At 32.5% G+C, this 18,761-nt stretch overlaps 10 protein-coding genes across 10 annotated transcripts; 7 read left to right on the plus strand and 3 right to left on the minus strand.

The window, feature by feature from the left end:
* Positions 1 to 32: 32 nt before the first annotated feature.
* Positions 33 to 1,026, plus strand: tmem56C (TLC domain-containing protein; the record flags this gene model as incomplete). The annotated part of the gene is made up of 3 exons (XM_020575825.1): positions 33 to 308; positions 376 to 540; positions 628 to 1,026. 3 exons carry the CDS (start codon positions 33 to 35, stop codon positions 1,024 to 1,026), a joined length of 840 nt encoding a protein of 279 aa, XP_020434141.1.
* Positions 1,027 to 1,358: 332 nt separating this feature from the next.
* Positions 1,359 to 2,801, minus strand: drpp40 (RNase P protein subunit; the record flags this gene model as incomplete). Its single annotated transcript, XM_020575826.1, has 4 exons — positions 1,359 to 1,508; positions 1,599 to 1,906; positions 2,025 to 2,303; positions 2,384 to 2,801. The coding sequence occupies 4 exons, from the start codon at positions 2,799 to 2,801 to the stop codon at positions 1,359 to 1,361; spliced, it is 1,155 nt and encodes a 384-aa protein (XP_020434142.1).
* Positions 2,802 to 4,076: 1,275 nt separating this feature from the next.
* PPL_04931 (uncharacterized protein) lies at positions 4,077 to 6,094 on the plus strand (the record flags this gene model as incomplete). The annotated part of the gene is made up of 2 exons (XM_020575827.1): positions 4,077 to 4,538; positions 4,724 to 6,094. 2 exons carry the CDS (start codon positions 4,077 to 4,079, stop codon positions 6,092 to 6,094), a joined length of 1,833 nt encoding a protein of 610 aa, XP_020434143.1.
* Positions 6,095 to 6,161: 67 nt separating this feature from the next.
* PPL_04932 (uncharacterized protein) lies at positions 6,162 to 6,308 on the plus strand (the record flags this gene model as incomplete). The annotated part of the gene is made up of 1 exon (XM_020575828.1): positions 6,162 to 6,308. The coding sequence occupies one exon, from the start codon at positions 6,162 to 6,164 to the stop codon at positions 6,306 to 6,308; it is 147 nt and encodes a 48-aa protein (XP_020434144.1).
* A 305-nt stretch (positions 6,309 to 6,613) lies between these two features.
* On the plus strand, positions 6,614 to 8,380 carry PPL_04933 (uncharacterized protein; the record flags this gene model as incomplete). The annotated part of the gene is made up of 1 exon (XM_020575829.1): positions 6,614 to 8,380. One exon carries the CDS (start codon positions 6,614 to 6,616, stop codon positions 8,378 to 8,380), a length of 1,767 nt encoding a protein of 588 aa, XP_020434145.1.
* Positions 8,381 to 8,502: 122 nt separating this feature from the next.
* PPL_04934 (uncharacterized protein) lies at positions 8,503 to 9,220 on the minus strand (the record flags this gene model as incomplete). The annotated part of the gene is made up of 3 exons (XM_020575830.1): positions 8,503 to 8,509; positions 8,727 to 8,881; positions 9,218 to 9,220. The coding sequence occupies 3 exons, from the start codon at positions 9,218 to 9,220 to the stop codon at positions 8,503 to 8,505; spliced, it is 165 nt and encodes a 54-aa protein (XP_020434146.1).
* Positions 9,221 to 9,533: 313 nt separating this feature from the next.
* PPL_04935 (uncharacterized protein) lies at positions 9,534 to 11,264 on the plus strand (the record flags this gene model as incomplete). Its single annotated transcript, XM_020575831.1, has 1 exon — positions 9,534 to 11,264. One exon carries the CDS (start codon positions 9,534 to 9,536, stop codon positions 11,262 to 11,264), a length of 1,731 nt encoding a protein of 576 aa, XP_020434147.1.
* A 474-nt stretch (positions 11,265 to 11,738) lies between these two features.
* Positions 11,739 to 14,758, plus strand: PPL_04936 (M1 family metallopeptidase; the record flags this gene model as incomplete). Its single annotated transcript, XM_020575832.1, has 3 exons — positions 11,739 to 11,751; positions 11,971 to 13,488; positions 13,581 to 14,758. The coding sequence occupies 3 exons, from the start codon at positions 11,739 to 11,741 to the stop codon at positions 14,756 to 14,758; spliced, it is 2,709 nt and encodes a 902-aa protein (XP_020434148.1).
* A 290-nt stretch (positions 14,759 to 15,048) lies between these two features.
* PPL_04937 (uncharacterized protein) lies at positions 15,049 to 16,890 on the plus strand (the record flags this gene model as incomplete). Its single annotated transcript, XM_020575833.1, has 1 exon — positions 15,049 to 16,890. One exon carries the CDS (start codon positions 15,049 to 15,051, stop codon positions 16,888 to 16,890), a length of 1,842 nt encoding a protein of 613 aa, XP_020434149.1.
* Positions 16,891 to 16,960: 70 nt separating this feature from the next.
* On the minus strand, positions 16,961 to 18,695 carry PPL_04938 (uncharacterized protein; the record flags this gene model as incomplete). The annotated part of the gene is made up of 5 exons (XM_020575834.1): positions 16,961 to 17,017; positions 17,080 to 17,124; positions 17,258 to 18,163; positions 18,258 to 18,304; positions 18,368 to 18,695. 5 exons carry the CDS (start codon positions 18,693 to 18,695, stop codon positions 16,961 to 16,963), a joined length of 1,383 nt encoding a protein of 460 aa, XP_020434150.1.
* Positions 18,696 to 18,761: the final 66 nt, after the last annotated feature.

The following is an 18,761-nucleotide window of genomic DNA, read 5'->3' on the forward strand; positions in this document are numbered from 1 at the left end:
TTATTATTTGTTTTTTTTATTATATATAAATCATGAATATAACAACTAGTACGTTAGAGTTGTTTGGTTTACATGAAGCAAGTCGAGTGATCAATTTCAATTATCTACTGCAGACTATCATGTGTTCAATGATATTCTTTGCAACCGATAACTACTCTAGAAAAATAGCAAAACTCTTTGGTGTCTCCAAACAATATGACCAACTTGGTGAAAAAGCGAAAATAGAATGGAATCAAAGAACTGTTTCAATGTTACACGCAATCATCGTTTTACCATTGACCTTTAAAATTATATATGATTATCATGGTGTATGTTTCACACAATTAAATAACAACAAAATCAATATTATAATATTAACATGTTAATATTTTATAGCAAGATTTAATTTACTATTATAATGATTTAATTTATTATACATTACTTATCTCTGGTGGCTATTTCATTTGGGATATGAAAGTTAGTTTCACAAGACCAGATATTGTTGGTATTCCAATGTGTATTCATGCATTGGTAGGATTTTTCGGTACTCAATATGTTAATGTAAGAAAAGAAAGAATATAATAGATAATATTATCTTTTTGTATGTTTTAAACTAATACAATGTTAAACTAATAATAACAATAATAGACTCTTCATGCACCAAATGTATTTGCAGCATTCACAGCATCATTATTATTTTATGAAATCAGTACTATACCTTTGAATTTGAAGGGATTCATTCAGGTTGTCAATCCAAAGTCACCATACTACGAGAGATGTTTGTTGGTTTTCGCTGTTTCTTTCTTGTTTTCACGTTGTGTCTGGGGTGTCTATGTAACATTGGAGTTCCTTTATAATCTTTACTTCCACTACACAGAGTTACCAGTCGATAAGATCGTAGTACTAGTTGGTTCAGCAATACTCTCGATGTGTCTAAATCTAAACTGGGGATATCTACTCATTAGAAAGATGAAACAAAAAGTTACAACAAGCAAAAGAGTTAACATCATCGCTGCAGAATCACCAAAATTAGTTAAAACAAACTAAAACACAACAAATATAAAACAACACACTTATATATTAACCATACCATATATAATACAAACAAGAACAACAACATAATAATAATAATAATAGTACGTCATATAGCTAGCAAACCAAACCATATATATATAATACATAACTAGTTAATATTAATCTAAATGTATATAATTGTAAATATAATGTTTATCTTTAATTCTTTTCTTTTCTTTCCTATTTTAAACATATAAATAAATAAACAAACAAGTGTTAATGTATAAATATAATAAAATTATACATTACATATTATCATCAATAAAAGATTAGATTTTGTTTCGTTGCTTTTTGTTTTGTTAAAGTTAACTATAGGTGTCGGCAGAGTTTATTGTTGAAAGTGTCCAGTATTCGTTGTTGTTGTTCAAGATGATCGAATAGTCGTTGTCACCATTTACTTCGTAGCCGTGTTCGTTTTGGTTCCAACTTACGGGTGAATCTGCGAATCCATGAACCTGTATGTTGATCCATTCGATTTGATCGTTGGTAGATTTCAGTAGTTTCCTCGAGCCTGCCACCATTCGAACGATCGTCGCAGGATCTACCATGCCACTGACCGAGCCAACGAAACACTCACCGACACGATAGCTGTCATTACCATCGGGTGCAACCGAACCAACCTCTGCTTTCTCGTCCGCCTGTACACCACATAGAATCATACCGATATACTCATTCCAACCATTGATGAAATCACACTGACTAAGCTTATCCAACTGCTCGAAAGCTACAGCAGCAGCAGAGTTGTGTAACACAGGCACTCTATATTTATCTACCGATTGACGACGGCTATTCGGTAGAACCTTTATATTGGCTGTACCTTCAGGGAATTGAATTTCCTTTAATTTACCATCATCTAAAAGAATGAATGAATGAATGAATGAATATTCAAATAGAATAGTGTGAACAAAGTTTAGTTAGTTATATTCTAAATTGTTTAGTTATAACTAACTAATTGAATGAATAATACATACTATTTAATGCAAATGATATTAATCTAACAGTTGATAAACGATCTTTAAAACACCATTGAATACGTTTATATGTTGCACTCTCTGGTAGGAAATCTTTAGATTTACAATCCAATACAATGATATATCTAGAGTCTGATGTGAGTTTCGATGCTCTACCACTTAGACCGAGTTGTTGATACGTCTCTTTATCTACATTCAATATAATCTTTGAATCCGGTAGGAATGCAACTACATTACCATCATCTAATCTATTAAGTTGTGATAATGCATAGAATCCACCTATAATTATATATATAAAGTAATTAGTAAAAAAAACATTATTAACAATACAATGTTTATGATTCAATATAATACAATACCTGGTTTAATATATGTATTTAAAAATGATTGTGAAATTAAAAGATCTAGTGTGACATCTATGCAATAGAAAGAATTGAATGGTGTAGATGTTGAGATTCTCTCACCAAATATACTTGAGAGTTCAGATTCTATTTGTAGTTTAACTGATGATTGTGATGATAATGTATTCTTATTCGATGATGATTGTTTACTTTCATTACTATTGTTATTATTATTATTATTATTTTTAAATGCAATTATTATGCTTATTGTTTGATTAAACCAATGTGTATATATATATGTTCTTAAATGATCGATTTCATTAAAAACTGTTTGATTTTCGAATTTCGATCGTCGTAACAGTATCTTTCCCAATGTCTTTGGATCTGAACCGACAATACTACTTGTACCAGTTGTAAATTTAAATCTTGAACTCATATCGCTTTATCTTTATCTCTAAGCAGAAGCTGATATGAAACGAGACTAATCATCAAAATAAATAAATTACTTAAAATGGAGATTTTTTCACATCATGACCAATTCTGATCAAATTTTAACTTCCTTTTTTTTTCAATTTAAAAGAACATTATTATAATACATAGATATAGTAGTTATGGCAATACATATAAATATAGTTACATTTAGAATGAAATGTTTGTTTTTGATTCTGGAACCAAAACAAACCAAATTAAATCGTACAAAAAGAAAGAGTGTTACAAACCATGGTAATGTTTTGTAATAATAGTAGCTTTTGTTTACCTTGACAAGTATAAGTAAGATTTTCAAAAAAGAAAATACTGGTCAACGATTTAATATCTGTTTGGATAGTATCATTGCTACTCCTTTTTTTTTTACTTCTTATTTTGGTAAAACCCACACAAAACACACACATGTGATGATGAACAACAAACATCTAATTTTCTGTTTCAATCAACTCCTTTGTTTTTAAATTAATGCAAAATATAAAGTTGATTTTTAAAACGGAATTTTACAGTGCGTTGCCCATTACACAAAACACACACTTCACTTAAGATATTAGATATCTTATTCATTGGTGGTGAAAATCAAAATCAGTTAAATGTGTGTGATGTTTAATTTAATTTCAAACCCCCACAACTTATTTTTATTGGTTGTTGCTTGTGTGAGTTGTGTGTTGTGTCAATGACTTTACAGAGTATCTATCATTCATTCTAAAAGATACCAAAGTGTTGTGTGCACACATGTTATTATTAAAATACAAAAATGAATGACTATTGTACTGCAAACATGTGGTTTCTTTTTGATATTGGGATGTTTAATTCTTTTTGTGTTTAAAAAAAACATTTGGTATTGATATAAATATGATAATAATGGAAGCAAGCAAGCATAACAATCTGATCATCTCTCCCTATTCCATTTCCAAATTAAATAAAATAAATCATTCTCTTTCATCATCATCAACAACATTCAACAACCATTGCTTTTATATTCATACCCCACCACCACCACCAGTAAGTATACTGTAATTGCTGATTAAAAATAAACTGTCAAATAGATTATTTATTTTTTAATTTACATTTTGATTGTTGTTATATATTTCTTCTTCTTTTCTACTTTAATTTGACTTCATTTCTTTTCCATTCCCTTAGCAATAACAATTTAGTAATAATATCTTTTATCTAATTATCTGTATATTATCAAAATAATATTAGTAAAGTAAATTTTATTTAAAGAATGGATGTTTCACAAATCAATCATGTGGTCAGTGAGACTGCAAAACACTATTCTCGTAGTATGTCAGTGAATGATTTGAATCATATTTCTGGATCGTTGGCGACTCAGAGCGATGAGCAAATTTTGGCATCGGGAGCATTCAAGAGATTCTTTGCCTTGCCAATCCCAGCCGATCCAAAAGTTCGTCATTTCTCATTGTTTGTAGACCAAGATCTCGAAACCTCCGATCGTCTCATCAAACAAATGTACAAGCTGACTACTCTCAGAGAACTCTTACTCCTCTCCATCGAGAAAATCAGCCTACCAAACAACCATCCACTCATGGTTAAATACTCGTTGGCCGTTGCCATCAACCATTCTCCACACTTCCAAGTCCTCAAATCTCAAGTTCCACAAGCACTAGTAATCGCACCATCCCATGTATTCGTCGATAAAAATATTCCAAAACGTTGGAGAAATCCTGTAAGTAAATAATTATACAATAAACATTGTTAACTAAATTATTGGTGGTGGTGGCAACCAGTTACCGCTCATGGAAACTCAAACTTCCGCCGCCGCGTAACTGAGTTGTCGCTCACGGAAACTCAAAAATTTTCATAACATTTTGTAACAACATTTCTAACATTATGTTTATCTTTTAATAATAGGATGCATTGTTAAAATGGTGGCGTGAAGATCCAATGTTAAATTCTCATCATTGGAATTGGCATACTGCATATCCATCGTTTGGTGTATCATTGGATGGTGTTACTCCAGCCAAGTTGAAGGATCGTCAGGGTGAGTTGTTTGTATTTATGCATCGTCAGATGGTTGCACGTTACGACTGTGAGAGAACCGCACTTGGATTGCAGCCAATCGATCAGTTCGGATCAAACTCCTATCGTGAGTCACTCGGAGACGCCTTCGATCCGTTGATCTCCATGTTTGTACCACGTCCAGCCGATTCCAAGATGCGTGACAACGTCTCTGGAACACCACCATTCGACTCGATCTCGATTGTCGACTTGGAGATCTGGCGTGAGAGATTGTTCGAAGCAATCCAGAATCGTTCATTCAAAAAGTCAGTCACTCAGCAAGACGGAACCGTCACAACCACTGAAATCCCTATGACTATTGCCGACCTAGGATCTTCGCTTGAAGCGACAATGGGTAGTCCAAACAAATCGTACTACGGTAACTTGAATAAACAGGCTCACAACTTGATGTCACGTGTATTCGATCCACAGGGAGAGGAACAAACTTCCATTGGTATCATGGGAGACATCATCGGTGCATTCCGTGATCCAATGTTCTGGAGATGGCATAAGCATTTGGATGAGTTTTTCCATCGTTTCGAACTCACCCTCCAGCCATACAATATCGTCGACTACGCACCGGCCAACATTAGAATCGCCAATGCCGTTGTCCGTCCTGTCTATACCACCGCGCCTTTCATTGACCGCGAGACAGGACTGGTCGATATCCAGCTGAAACAAGCAGCTACACCGTTGCCAGAGAACAATTTGTACACCTACATGAAAACTCAGATCATTGCCATTAAAACCGACGGTTCCGTCGTCAACGCGCCACGCTCACACGACGGTGAATCCATCCTCAACTGCTACGAAACCAACAGACTCTACTACGTGCCATTCAACTATGAAATCTCAGTGCTGAACGATGACGCCAAGTATAAGAAGGTGGTCGTTCGTGTGTATATTGTCGCCAGCGACGACTATGGAGACCGTCGTAAGTGGATCTCGCTCGACCAGTTCTTCACTGCGCTACCCGAAGGTCAGAAAGAGTACACCATCACCAGATCATCGAGTGAATCGACCATTCTCCAACAGGCAGCAACCGAAGAATGGCCAGGCAACTGGGAGTGTCTGGAAAACGTGCCGGCGCCATCCACCGAGACCTACTGCAAATGTGGATTGCCACGTAATCTACTGCTTCCACGTGGCACCAAAGAGGGTATGCCTTTCAAGATCGCCGTCATTGTTACCGATGCCAAATTCGATACTATCGTCTATTGGTGACGGACAATCGTCGTGCTGCGACGGCAACATCTACTGCGGTACCTACAACAAGCCGTATCCCTTCAAAATGGATATGGGATTCCCATTCAACAGATCGATCAGAACTCAAGCCGATAGCACCGAAGAGAAAATGGATGCTTATCTCACCGCTACCAACGTATTCAAAGGTGATATCACAATCAAATGGGAGACTCCAAAGATTTTAGCTGCATAAAAGTGTATCTTATTACCGCTTTTTATTTTATTTACCAACTATTTATTTAAAATTATTGATGAAGATAAAAATATTAAATGAATTAAATTCTTTGTTTTCGTTGATTATTTTAACCCATCTTTCTACATACTACCACTGTTTTTAGGTTTTAAACTTAAAAGTTTAATTTTATTTTTTTTAATGTGATAAAAAATTGAAATTTATTCAAACAAATTTTATTCTTCATCCCTATTTAATATCATAAATATCATTTATTCATAATTTTATAAGATTAACTATAAATAAATTAAATTCAAAGTTATAAAATGAAATGTTTAAATCATCAAAGATCTTTTGAATTCATTTGTTATCAATGTAATAATTTGATGTGTTCAAAGTGTAGCATCAGTCACATCAAAGATCATCCTGATCATTTCGATAGCTTGGAACATATCGATGACATCAAACACTCATTGAGCACATTAAAGTTAGATGATATTATTGACACCACCACAACACCAACAACCAATAATCAAATTAAAAATGATACTAAAGATAATATAGATGATAATAATAATAGAAACTCTTTCATTTCACAAATCAAGAATAAACTTAAATCTATATGGGAATCATTAAGATCATCGACATCCAGATATCAATCATTTTCAACAACAGAGAATGATATCAAACAACACTTTGAACAATTACATCAATATCTAACCACTGAAGAACATAAACTACAAAGAGATATTATAAATGATAAACATATAATCACAAATCAAATCGATAAAAATGTTAATCATTTAAAATATTTAATAAATATAATAATGTTATTTAATAAGTTAAATAAAGATATTAATAATAGTAATGAGGATACCTCAATTATATCGGATACAACAACATTATATTCAACAACAACAATAATGGAATCAATAACAACAAGTTCATCATTACAATCATTCATCAATCATAACAATCAAACATTATTCAATGAACATAATTATAAATATAATAATTATTTCAATATTGATTCACTTCTTAAACAAGATTACTCAGATTTATCATCAATATTATTAGATATCATTCATAAATACAACAATGAATTCAATGAATCAACAACAAACACAGACAATAATAACTTAAGATTATCATCATATAAATTATCAATCCAACAACCTGATTTCAATCAATTGAATTCAATCATTGAACAATCAATCAAACTTGATCGAATTGAATCAACTGAATCAATAAATACAACAACAACAAACAACAATGATAAAATACAATCTTATATTTTCACAACACACCTTGAAAAAGGAGCAACACTGATCAACACATCAAACAACAATTCAATTGAAGAATTAATGTTTGATTATCAATTTTATGCTACATACTCCTCGATTGTTTCAATTGGTGAATATATCTATATATTCGGTGGAGATACCAATCAAAAAAAATGGATTAAAATATCAATGAAATCGAAATCAATTGAACATATTGGTGATATCGAAGGAATCAAAGGTGATCAATTAATATCAGTTTGTTATGATGGTCAAGATCATATCTATTTAGTGAATGGTTATAATATAAAGAATAGAATTGATCGATTCAACATCAAGACAATGAAATTTGAATCATATTTTAACTTACCTGTTGGTTATGGTCGACAAGTTTCATCAATGATCTTCAAAGGTTCATTATATTCAATATCGTTCGATCAAAATAAGATGTTTCAATTCGATTTAACAAATAGAACGATAACAGATCATCAAATTGACATTATACCATACTCAGGATGTCATGATAACAATGGAAATTTCTTCATAGTAGATTCAAAAAACAAACGATTCATCAAATACAATGTTGAAACCAAACAAACAATCAATCTCAATACAATTCTTCCCACAAAAGCACAGATTACATTTGTGATGTATCATCGAGAATCACCAACATCAAGTTATATCTATTCATTTGGATTGTCAAATGATTGTAATTTCAAATATTCAATTGAATCCAATCAATGTGAACCATTTTTAATAGATATTATTAATCATCCAAGATGGTTTTGTGCATCTACATCAATTTCATTATAATAAAATAATTTTTTTTGTAAGCATTGAAAAACAAAACAGAAAAATAATTTAAATAAATCGTTTATTTTTTAAAAAAAGAATATTATTTACTTGTTCTTGTACTTTCTATTTCGATTATCATATTATTTTCTATTTAAATATTAATGAGAGAACTCATAGTTTAAAAGATGTATTTTGTTGTGCGTAACAGTAGCTTCACATTTTAAGCGTGCATACAGGGGATTATTGACCATTTAAAATTTTATACTGTTCAAAATTACATTTTATTGAACAATAAATAATTTTTGATAATTTTTGTTTCAGATTCGCTTAAAGAATATCTATCTATAAATATTTGTTTTATTACTTGAATGATAGCAAAGAATGAGACCTGTGTTCAACGGTTCTTTTAACAGACTCTTTTGAAAAAATGTAGATAAAATCATAATATCTAGAATGTTTGAAATCACCTGTAAGAATTTCCACGATCGGTTTAGACAATTTTCTACTTCTTAACAAACCCTTGTTAATTAAAAATTAAAGATAAATAGGATTGATAGTAATATTTTAGTTGTTGAGTGTTGAATGTTCATTATTATACTGAGAACAACAAAGTTGCTTTTAATAATAATAAGAGAATGTGATCGTAGCGAGGAACAACAACTTGTAATGTGAAAAAGTATACTATCTCCGCTCTGGTAAAGTGGTGATAGCTCTCCTTTAGCGCATGAACGATTGTTAGCAATTCTCACTCAAGAATAGTATCATTCCTTTCTCTAGTTATCAGTTTTCCAGTAACCAAATGATGTAGATTATTTAAAAGTTCCATCCAACTTAATAATATGGTATAACACATACCATATTTAGATATCTGAATCAGGATTATTGGTAGTGGAATAGTTTGGTGCAATCTGTTTTCAATAATTTTTTTGTTTTTTACATTTATAGTGCACTGTTTTTAGGTTTAAAACTTATAAGTTTAATTTTATTTGTTTTTACATACAACCACACTGTTTTTAGGTTTTAAACTTTAAATTTCAAATTTTTATCACATTAAAAAAAATTAAACTTTTTTCAAACAAATTTTATTCTTCATCCCTATTTAATATCATAAATCATTTATTCATTAATTTTATAAGATTAACTATAAATAAATTAAATTCAAATTTATAGAATGAAATGTTTAAATCATCAAAGATCACACGAATTCATTTGTTATCAATGTAATTGTTTGATGTGTTCAAAATGTGTAACCAGTCATTACAAAGATCATCCTGATCATTCAAAATGGGAACATATTGACGACATCAAACATTCATTGAGTACATTAAAATTAGATGATATTATTGACTCCACAACAACAACCAATAATCAAATTAATAATGATTGTACTTATAATAATAATTTCATTTCACAAATCAACAATAAACTTAAATCTATATGGGAATCATTAAGATCATCGACATACAGATATCAAAGATTATCAACAACAGAGAATGATATCAAACAACACTTTGAACAATTACATCAATATCTGATCAGAGAAGAACATAAACTACAAAGAGATATTATCAATGATAAACAAACAATCACAAATCAAATCGATAAAAATATTAATCATTTAAAATATTTAATAAATATAATAATGTTATTTAATAGATTAAATAATAATGATATTAATAATGAGGATACGTCAATTATAACAGATACAACAACATTATATTCAACAACAACAATAATGGAATCAATAACAACAAGTTCATCATTACAATCATTCATCAATCATAATAATCAAACATTATTCAATGATAAATATAATAATAATTTCAATATTGATGAACTTCTCAAACAACATTCCAACGATACAGAATCAATATTATTAGATATCATTCATAAATACAACAATCAATTCAATAAATCAACAACAAACACAGACAATAATAACTTAAGATTATCATCATATAAATTATCAATCAAACAACCTGATTTCAATCAATTGAATTCAATCATTAAACAATCAATCAAATTTGATAACATTGAATCAACTGAATCAATAAATACAACAACAACAACAACAAACAACAATGATAATAAACAATCTTATATTTTCATAACAAACCAATCAAAAGGAGCAACACTGATCAACACATCAAATAACAATTCAATTGAAGAATTACATTTTGATTATCAATTTTCAGATACATACTCCTCGATTGTTTCAATTGGTGAATATATCTATATATTCGGTGGATATACCAATGAAAACAAATGGATTAAAATATCAATGAAATCGAAATCAATCGAACATATTGGTGATATCGAAGGAATTAAAGGTGATACCTTTGTGTCAGTTTGTTATGATGGTCAAAATCATATCTATTTAGTGAATGGTTATAATATAAAGAATAGAATTGATCGATTCAACATCAAGACAATGAAATTTGAATCATATCATCAATTACCTGTTGGATATGATCGTCAAGTATCATCAATGATCTTCAAAGGTTCATTATATTCAATATCATTCAATCGAAATAAGATATTTCAAATAGATTTGACAAATAGAACGATAACAGATCATCAAATTGACATTATACCATGGTCAGCATGTCATGATAACAATGGAAATTTCTTCCTATTAGATACAAGAAACAAACGATTCATCAAATACAATGTTGAAACCAAACAAACAATCAATCTCAATGCTATTCCTCTAACAAATTTACAGTTTTCATACATGACGTATCATCGAGAATCACCAACATCAAGTTATATCTATTCATTTGGTTATTCTAATGATTTTAATTTCAAATATTCAATTGAATCCAATCAATGGGAACCATTCTTTAGAGATATTATTAATCATAAAAGAGCATGGTGTGCATCTACATCAATTACATTATAGAAAAATCAATAAAATTATTTTGTTTATCTATTTTTAAATTAATAAAAAGTATTGCGTTCATGATTTACTTTATTCATTTAACTGAAGTTAAACAACTAATTTTTCTAGAATCAAAAATATTCATTTTCATACGTTTCATTAAATTTTTTTCTGTTCTTCAAAAGAATTTGACAATTCTCTACTTTATTTATTTTAACTTTTAAATCAAATAAAAGATCTTGAAAAGTAAAACTTTGCAAAGTCAAATTAATTTTTATTTCATACATCAAAAGTTCAAATATTTATTCTCTTGCAAAACAGAAAAAAAATTAATAAATCAAAACAAAACAGGCTCTTGCTTGTTAACAGTGAATGTAACCTCACTAATTTTTAATTTACCCTTTTTTTTAAAATTAATGCGCAGGCGAAAGTTGTTGGGAGCCAGTTTTGTTTTGTGTGCTTTTTGTTTGCAAAAAAAAAAAACAGTTCTGCGGAATGAAAAAGTTTTGTAAATTTTGACTTTTTTTTTTCAAAATGTGGGTGAAATTAATCAATTCATTCACTGGTGGTGTGGGAATTGAATTTAATTTAAATTTTGATCATCACCAAAATGAATTTTTTTAATTTTTTTTTAATTTTTTTTTTTTTTAAAGTTTAATTAAAGTATTCACCTTTTTTTTTTTTTTTATGTCTCAAGATCACATTAAAAAATATATTTTTATCATAGTAATTGCAATTCTTTTTAATTATTACTATCCGAAATTCAGACATCACTACAATCAATACAAAGAAAGTCAGTTAGCTGAATATTGTTCAAAGGATTACAATAGATATTTAAAGATGTGCTCAAAGGTTCATACCAACTTTTTGGTGGAGGGAAAGAATGGCGATCGTTTGGTGTTGCCATCAAAGGTGGTGCCATCGCGTTACCAATTGCACTTGTCGCCAGACGTCGTCAAGTTTGTATTCGACGGTCAAGTAGATATCGATTTGCGTGTCGTCGAGGAGACCAACGTCATCGTCATCCACTGTTTGGATATCGATATTAAGCACGCCGAAGTAGCCGGACAAGTCGCTAGCAACATTGCTTTCGACACTCACGACGAAGTCGCCATCATAACATTCCCAGCTGCGCTTGCCAAGGGATCGACACCGACATTGAAAATCACCTATTCCGGTATTCTCAATGATAAGCTCAAGGGATTCTACCGTTCAAAGTACGTGGTGAACGGTGAGGATCGTTACATTGGAACCACCCAATTCGAGGCGACCGACGCACGTCGTGCCTTCCCCTGTTTCGACGAGCCAAGTCTCAAGGCTGTCTTTGACATCAAGATTACCGTGCCAAACCACTTGACTGCACTCTCCAACATGCGTGACACCGAGACCAAAGACAACTCCAACGGTACCAAGACCGTGTCGTTCGGTCAGACACCAGTGATGAGCACCTACCTCGTTGCGTTCGTCGTTGGTGAACTCAGCTACGTCGAGGGTGTCACCAAGGGAGGTGTCCGCACCCGTATCTACCAAGTCATCGGCAAGGCAGATACCGGTGATTTCGCACTCGATGTTGCCATTCGTGCACTCGACTTTTTCTGTGAGTACTTCCAGATTCCATTCCCCATGGATAAATGCGACCACATTGCCATTCCAGATTTCAGTTTCGGTGCCATGGAGAATTGGGGTTTGATTACCTATCGTGAGACTATTCTCTTGACATCGCCAGCCACCGCTCTCCGTACCAAAAAGACAATCGCCTCGGTCATCGGTCACGAGTTGGCACATCAATGGTTCGGTAATTTGGTCACCATGGAATGGTGGTCTCAACTCTGGTTGAACGAAGGTTTCGCCACTTTCATGGGTGATCTCGTCACCAACCATCTCTTCCCAGAGTGGGGAGTCTGGTTGGACTTTGCCAACATGTACCGTAACGGTGCACTCGGTCTCGATGCCATGGAAAACTCGCATCCCATCGAAGTTCCAGTGTACAGTTCATCGCAAATCAATGAAATCTTTGACGCCATCTCTTACAACAAGGGTGCCTGCGTCATTATGATGTTGGCATCGCGTTACGGTGAGAACTTCCGTCTCGGTCTCACTCACTACCTCAACAAATTCTCCTACCAAAACACCAACACCGAAGATCTCTGGGATTCCATCGCTCACATTGCCAAGTCAAACGTCAAAGAATTCATTGATTCCTATACCAAATATTCTGGTTATCCAGTTATTACTTTCAGACCAAGTAAGTAGAGAGTAGTAACTATTTAACTAAAACAAACAAGTAAGTTTTACTAGAAAATACTAATAAGATCTTATCTTTTTCAAATTTATTAGCTTCAACACCAGGACAATTTGAATTATCACAAAAGCAATTCAGATTTGCACCAAAGGAAGGAGCTGTCGATCCACTTTGGAATTGTTATATCAAGGTTCAAACTGACAATGGTGAACACGAGTTGGTTTTGAGCGAAAAGTCAACTGTTGTTACTATTCCAAATTTCAATGCCAACGGTTGGATGAAGCCAAACTTTGGTCAAGCCGGTTACTATCGTATTGCCTACGATGAATCGATTATCAAGTCGTTGCTCCCACAAATTCAATCGATGAAATTGCCAGCTGTCGATCGTCTCGGTTTGCTGAGTGACTCTGTCTCGCTCTCCAAGGCCGGTCAATTGCCAATCACTGCATTCCTCGACTTGGCAGCTGCGTCGACCGCCGAAACTGAATTCACCATCTGGTCTTACATCATCGATTCACTCACCCGTCTCAGTCAGATAGTCGAGCGCTGCCCATTCAACAGCGAGTTGAACAACTTCCTCGTCAAGCTGCTCACACCAGTCTCCAAGAAACTCGGATTCGATCCAATCCAAGGAGAAGCTCCAGGAAATGTATTGTTGCGTGAGAAGGTCAATACTCGTCTCGGTGTTCTCGGACAAGCCGACATTGTCGCCGAATCACGTAAGCGTTTCGAGCAACTCAAGTCAGGTCAATCGATTCCAAGCGACGTCCGTTCCGTCGTCTTTGCCACCGTTATTGCCAACGGTGGTGAGAATGAATACAACCAATTGGTCGAATTCTACAAGGCATCCAAGGATAACTCTGAGCGTCAAGCCGTTCTCCAAGTTATTGGACAATCGTCGGTTGAATCGCTCGTCGCCAAGGCATTGGACTTCTCTTTGTCCACCGATGTCCGTTCACAAGACACCTTTATCGTGTGGCTCAGCGTAAACCACAAGTTGCGTGACCACTCATGGAAGTATTTCGTACAAAACTTTGATGATATCTACAAGAAATTCCAAGAGAGTGGACTCTTCCATCGTATGATCTCTGCCACCATGACAGCTACTCTCACCCCAGAGAAATTGAAAGTTGTCGAACAATTCTTTGAACAACACAGCATCCCAATTGCTGAGCGTTCAATCAAGCAAGATCTCGAATCAATCTATGACAACAATCGTTGGTTGGCCGCCATCGAATCTCAAGTTAATCAATGGTTGCAATCTCACAAATAAATTATTTCAACAACATTTATTTTTTGGATAATATATATATACATGTTATAATAAATCAACAATATTTTATAAAATAGAGTTAATATATTTCGCCAATGGTGTTAAAACACCCCCATTAAACAAAAAACAATGATGAGCAAATTGATGTGCTATGAATTTAAAGTGATTTGTTTTATTTAATTAAAAAATGTGGTGGTAAATCTGTGTGAGGTTGTTAAAAATATTAATATTACATTATTATTATTTATTATTTAACAATCACAATTTTGTATATATTTATTAGTAAAACAATGAATTCTAAAACTCAACCAACAGCATCTATTCAAAAGTTAATATTGACTTTGGGAAAACAATTATTTAATAGAGCTAGTTCTAAAGAACAATTTCAAAATGTTCGTCTTATTGATGATTTGTGTGAAAATTCTTCAAAGTTAAGAAGCATTTTAATCAGCTCACTATTACCAAATCTCAAAATTTTACCAAACAATCGATTGGAAAATAAGTCAGAAAGAGTAAAAAACTCTTTTCTCAATATAACACCATTGTCTCCAGATAAACTGGTACAAGCTGAAAAACTTTTAGCTCGTATCGAACGGTTTCTAAAGGAAAACTCAACTTTACAATTAAAGAAAACCTCTCTACAAACCATTTTCAGAATCTTGGAGTTAAGTTTTATAGAACAACTAAGTTTTTATACCAACCTTTTACTGGATGTCAATTCTTTGATTTTCACTGCAACCAAGTTACAATCGATACATGCAGATCAACCTTCACATCTACTAGTCAATATAAGGGAGTTAAGTCATGATGTACCCTGCCTTATGCTAATTCTGTTGCAATCCAACTTTGGTCAGTCGAAAGGTACAGTTGAAAATTTGAATGGTCTTGACAAATTTTCATCTCCCTCAAAAGATAACAAGTTCTATGTTGAACTTTTCAAAACAATTCAAGAATTTCAACGATTCTTAAATGAAACATTGGAGACAGAAATTCATTGGATAGAGTCTATATTGTCTACTGATATTTCAAGTGGAGATAAAATAGATTTATTAGAGTCACATTTGAATTTTAAATATACACCTGGATTATTATTGGAGATATTGTTGCCAGGAATTTTAGATCGATGCATCAACATTATAGTTTCTCTTGGAAATGCTTCCGCTGAAACAGAGAATCTACTCAAGTTCACTTCTGAAGATAATATTAATACGGTTGCAATTGGTAAATGGATAGCCGCAATAGATGATGAAATTGGTTTTATAAAATTTAGCAAGAATTTCTTTTTATATGGATTTGATGCAGTAGATAAATTAGGATTTATTCGATCTGGAGAGGATGCTAGACCTCATTTGTATTGTGAAAAGTTATTGGATGTTCTTGATCCACTACAAAAACAGACCAAGGAATATTTGAATCAAGTTATTGAATTTATGGCAAACTCTTTTTTCGATCCAACTCCTTTAGTTAGAAAATCAAAGAATTCACCTAAACGTAAATCACCAAAAACAAACCCACCTGTAATCTCATCATCATCAGAGACACTACAACCAATCGATAAACTATCAATTTCTCTTCCCATCACCAATGATGAAATATTAGTTAACAATACAATTAAGACTCCATTTGTTGATATGGCAGAGACTCTAATTGATGGTTTCAAGGATGATACCAATGAAGTTTGTGAAAATTTCGATAAGACAAATGATAATGAAGATCAATCATGTGAACAACATCCAATTCATAAAAATGAGTCTCCAATTTATCATAATTCTATTTTAAATAATCTCAATCAAAGAGCAAGAAACACATACGATCAATTATTTTTTCCTACTTGTAAGCAAGATAATTGGATAGATTTATCTAAAATTCAAGGATTAATATCAGCTTTGGGTGGTAGATTGGAAGGAGTTCGTGGTTCTAGATTTGCAATTTATTTAAATGGCAAAAAATGTCCAAATGTAATTGAAATTAGACATGGTAGAGATAAAAGTGGAACACTTTATCCACTTTCTATTCTATTATTAAGAAACAATTTAGATCAAGCTGGTTTGTCACCTCCAAAAGATCAATGGCAAAATCCTTTTAATCCAGAATTTAGAAAGTTAATTCTTTCAGCTTTTAATAAAAAGTAAATTCAAAGTAATATTAGAAAATGTATTTAAATGTATTATTATTATGTACCAAATAAACTCTCTACCCTATTTATGAAATGATTCTCGATGTTTTATTATAATTTGTAGTTCTATCAAATAATTTGTTCTGAATTAATTCTTTTAAGTGTTCAGTTGAATTTATAAATCCACCATTCACCGGATACTCACAGTTGTATCCAATAAAAATGCTGGATTTGTTGTATCTTCGAAGTTCTATATGTTTGATTATGATGATTTCCACAGAGAGTGGCAGATCTTCCAATGAGTTACATGTGGTAAATTGAACGTTCACTTTCAATAACAATCTTTTAGGTTGGTTTAGACTGTCATTCGAAACATCTTTTACAAGAGTAATCTTATCGAGTGAGAGTTTCTTTAAAGTCGGTGGTAACGATGAATACAATAGCGGTTTATTGACTCCAGTGATCTCGAGTGATTCCAAATTCGGTGGAAATACAGTTATCTGTAAAACTGAAGGGTATGAGAGTTTCTTTATCGATGGCAAAGAGAGATTATCAATAAACTTTAATATTGTGTCATATTCATAGTTGGTATATTTCAATGATTCCAAAGTGTTTGGTAACGATTTAATTGAAAAAGGACCAATTGTATAAGTCATTTCCAATTTCTTCACACCAACCGGTATGGTACCAAGTTCGATACTGTTTTTATAGTTACCGAGTGATAGTTTTACGACACTCGAAGGTATACTCCCAGGTTTCAACACGAAGTCTCTCATGTGACCAAAGTCGAGATCGGTGATCGTCGAAGGAATGACACCAGGTTCAATCGAATTATATTCGAAAACGCATGCAGTAAATCGGAGGGTTGCGACCGATGATGGCAGTACGATGTTTTCGGTGATCCATTTACAATTGAATCCATCCAGCTTTGTCAGATTATGAAATTTAGCTAGAGCCGCTGCGTTCTCAATGCTGTAGGCAAGATACGGATGGAGTTGAATGGTTTCAAGTGATTCCGGTAGGTTCCCAATATCTAACTTGGGAATATCGGAATAAATGGTGTGTGTTTTTAAAACCAGTGATTTCAGAGTGTGTGGTAGTGTGTTTTTCATCAATGGATGGCTATACAAATAGAGCGTGAGCATCTCCAACGAATGAGGGAATATTCCAGGTTCGAATTCTTGTTCTTTACAATCGATTGTCATAACTCTAATACTATTTGGCCACATATTCAATGGGTTGATAATTTTATCTACAGTCAAGTGGCAAAGAGTTTTTGGTAGAGAACCCTGGCGATATCTTTAGATTATCGCATCTGATATTCAGTTCACTTATTTGACTATAGGAAATATCGAAAACAAGATTGTTTGGCCAATTAGATACACGAACATTCAAAGGTATTTTGCCGATAAGAGTATTCGTTTTCGAAACTATAGATATATATTAGATTAGTTGATTTTAATTTATAATATTATTAGCATAATATAACATACTATCTATCATATAATCAAAATATTTTGAATAACTTTGTAGTTGAATTGTTTTGTTATCACCTATTAATAGTCTACAAGATCTAATACTGGCTGGTATACGTTGAAATTGTGTATTGTATGATTGTAGTGTTACATGATTGCTCTTTGTGTAGATTAATTGAGCTTGTGAATGTGTAAGATGCTGATCGTTGAATTTCAAATATTTATCTCTATTGTTATATAACTTTTTACATATTAAACTAAAGCATATTGAATCTAAAACTGTAAGCTCTTCGAAACCTAGTATTTTAGATAGCAATAGATATGATAAATCTTGAATATTATTCATTTCACTAACTGATCTCGTAATAGAAGTCAAGAGCGTAAAAACGTTTATACAATAAACTTAAAAAGT

This window comes from Heterostelium album (genome assembly GCF_000004825.1).
Source record: "Heterostelium album PN500 unplaced genomic scaffold PPL_scaffold4, whole genome shotgun sequence".
Taxonomy (NCBI): Eukaryota; Evosea; class Eumycetozoa; order Acytosteliales; family Acytosteliaceae; genus Heterostelium; species Heterostelium album.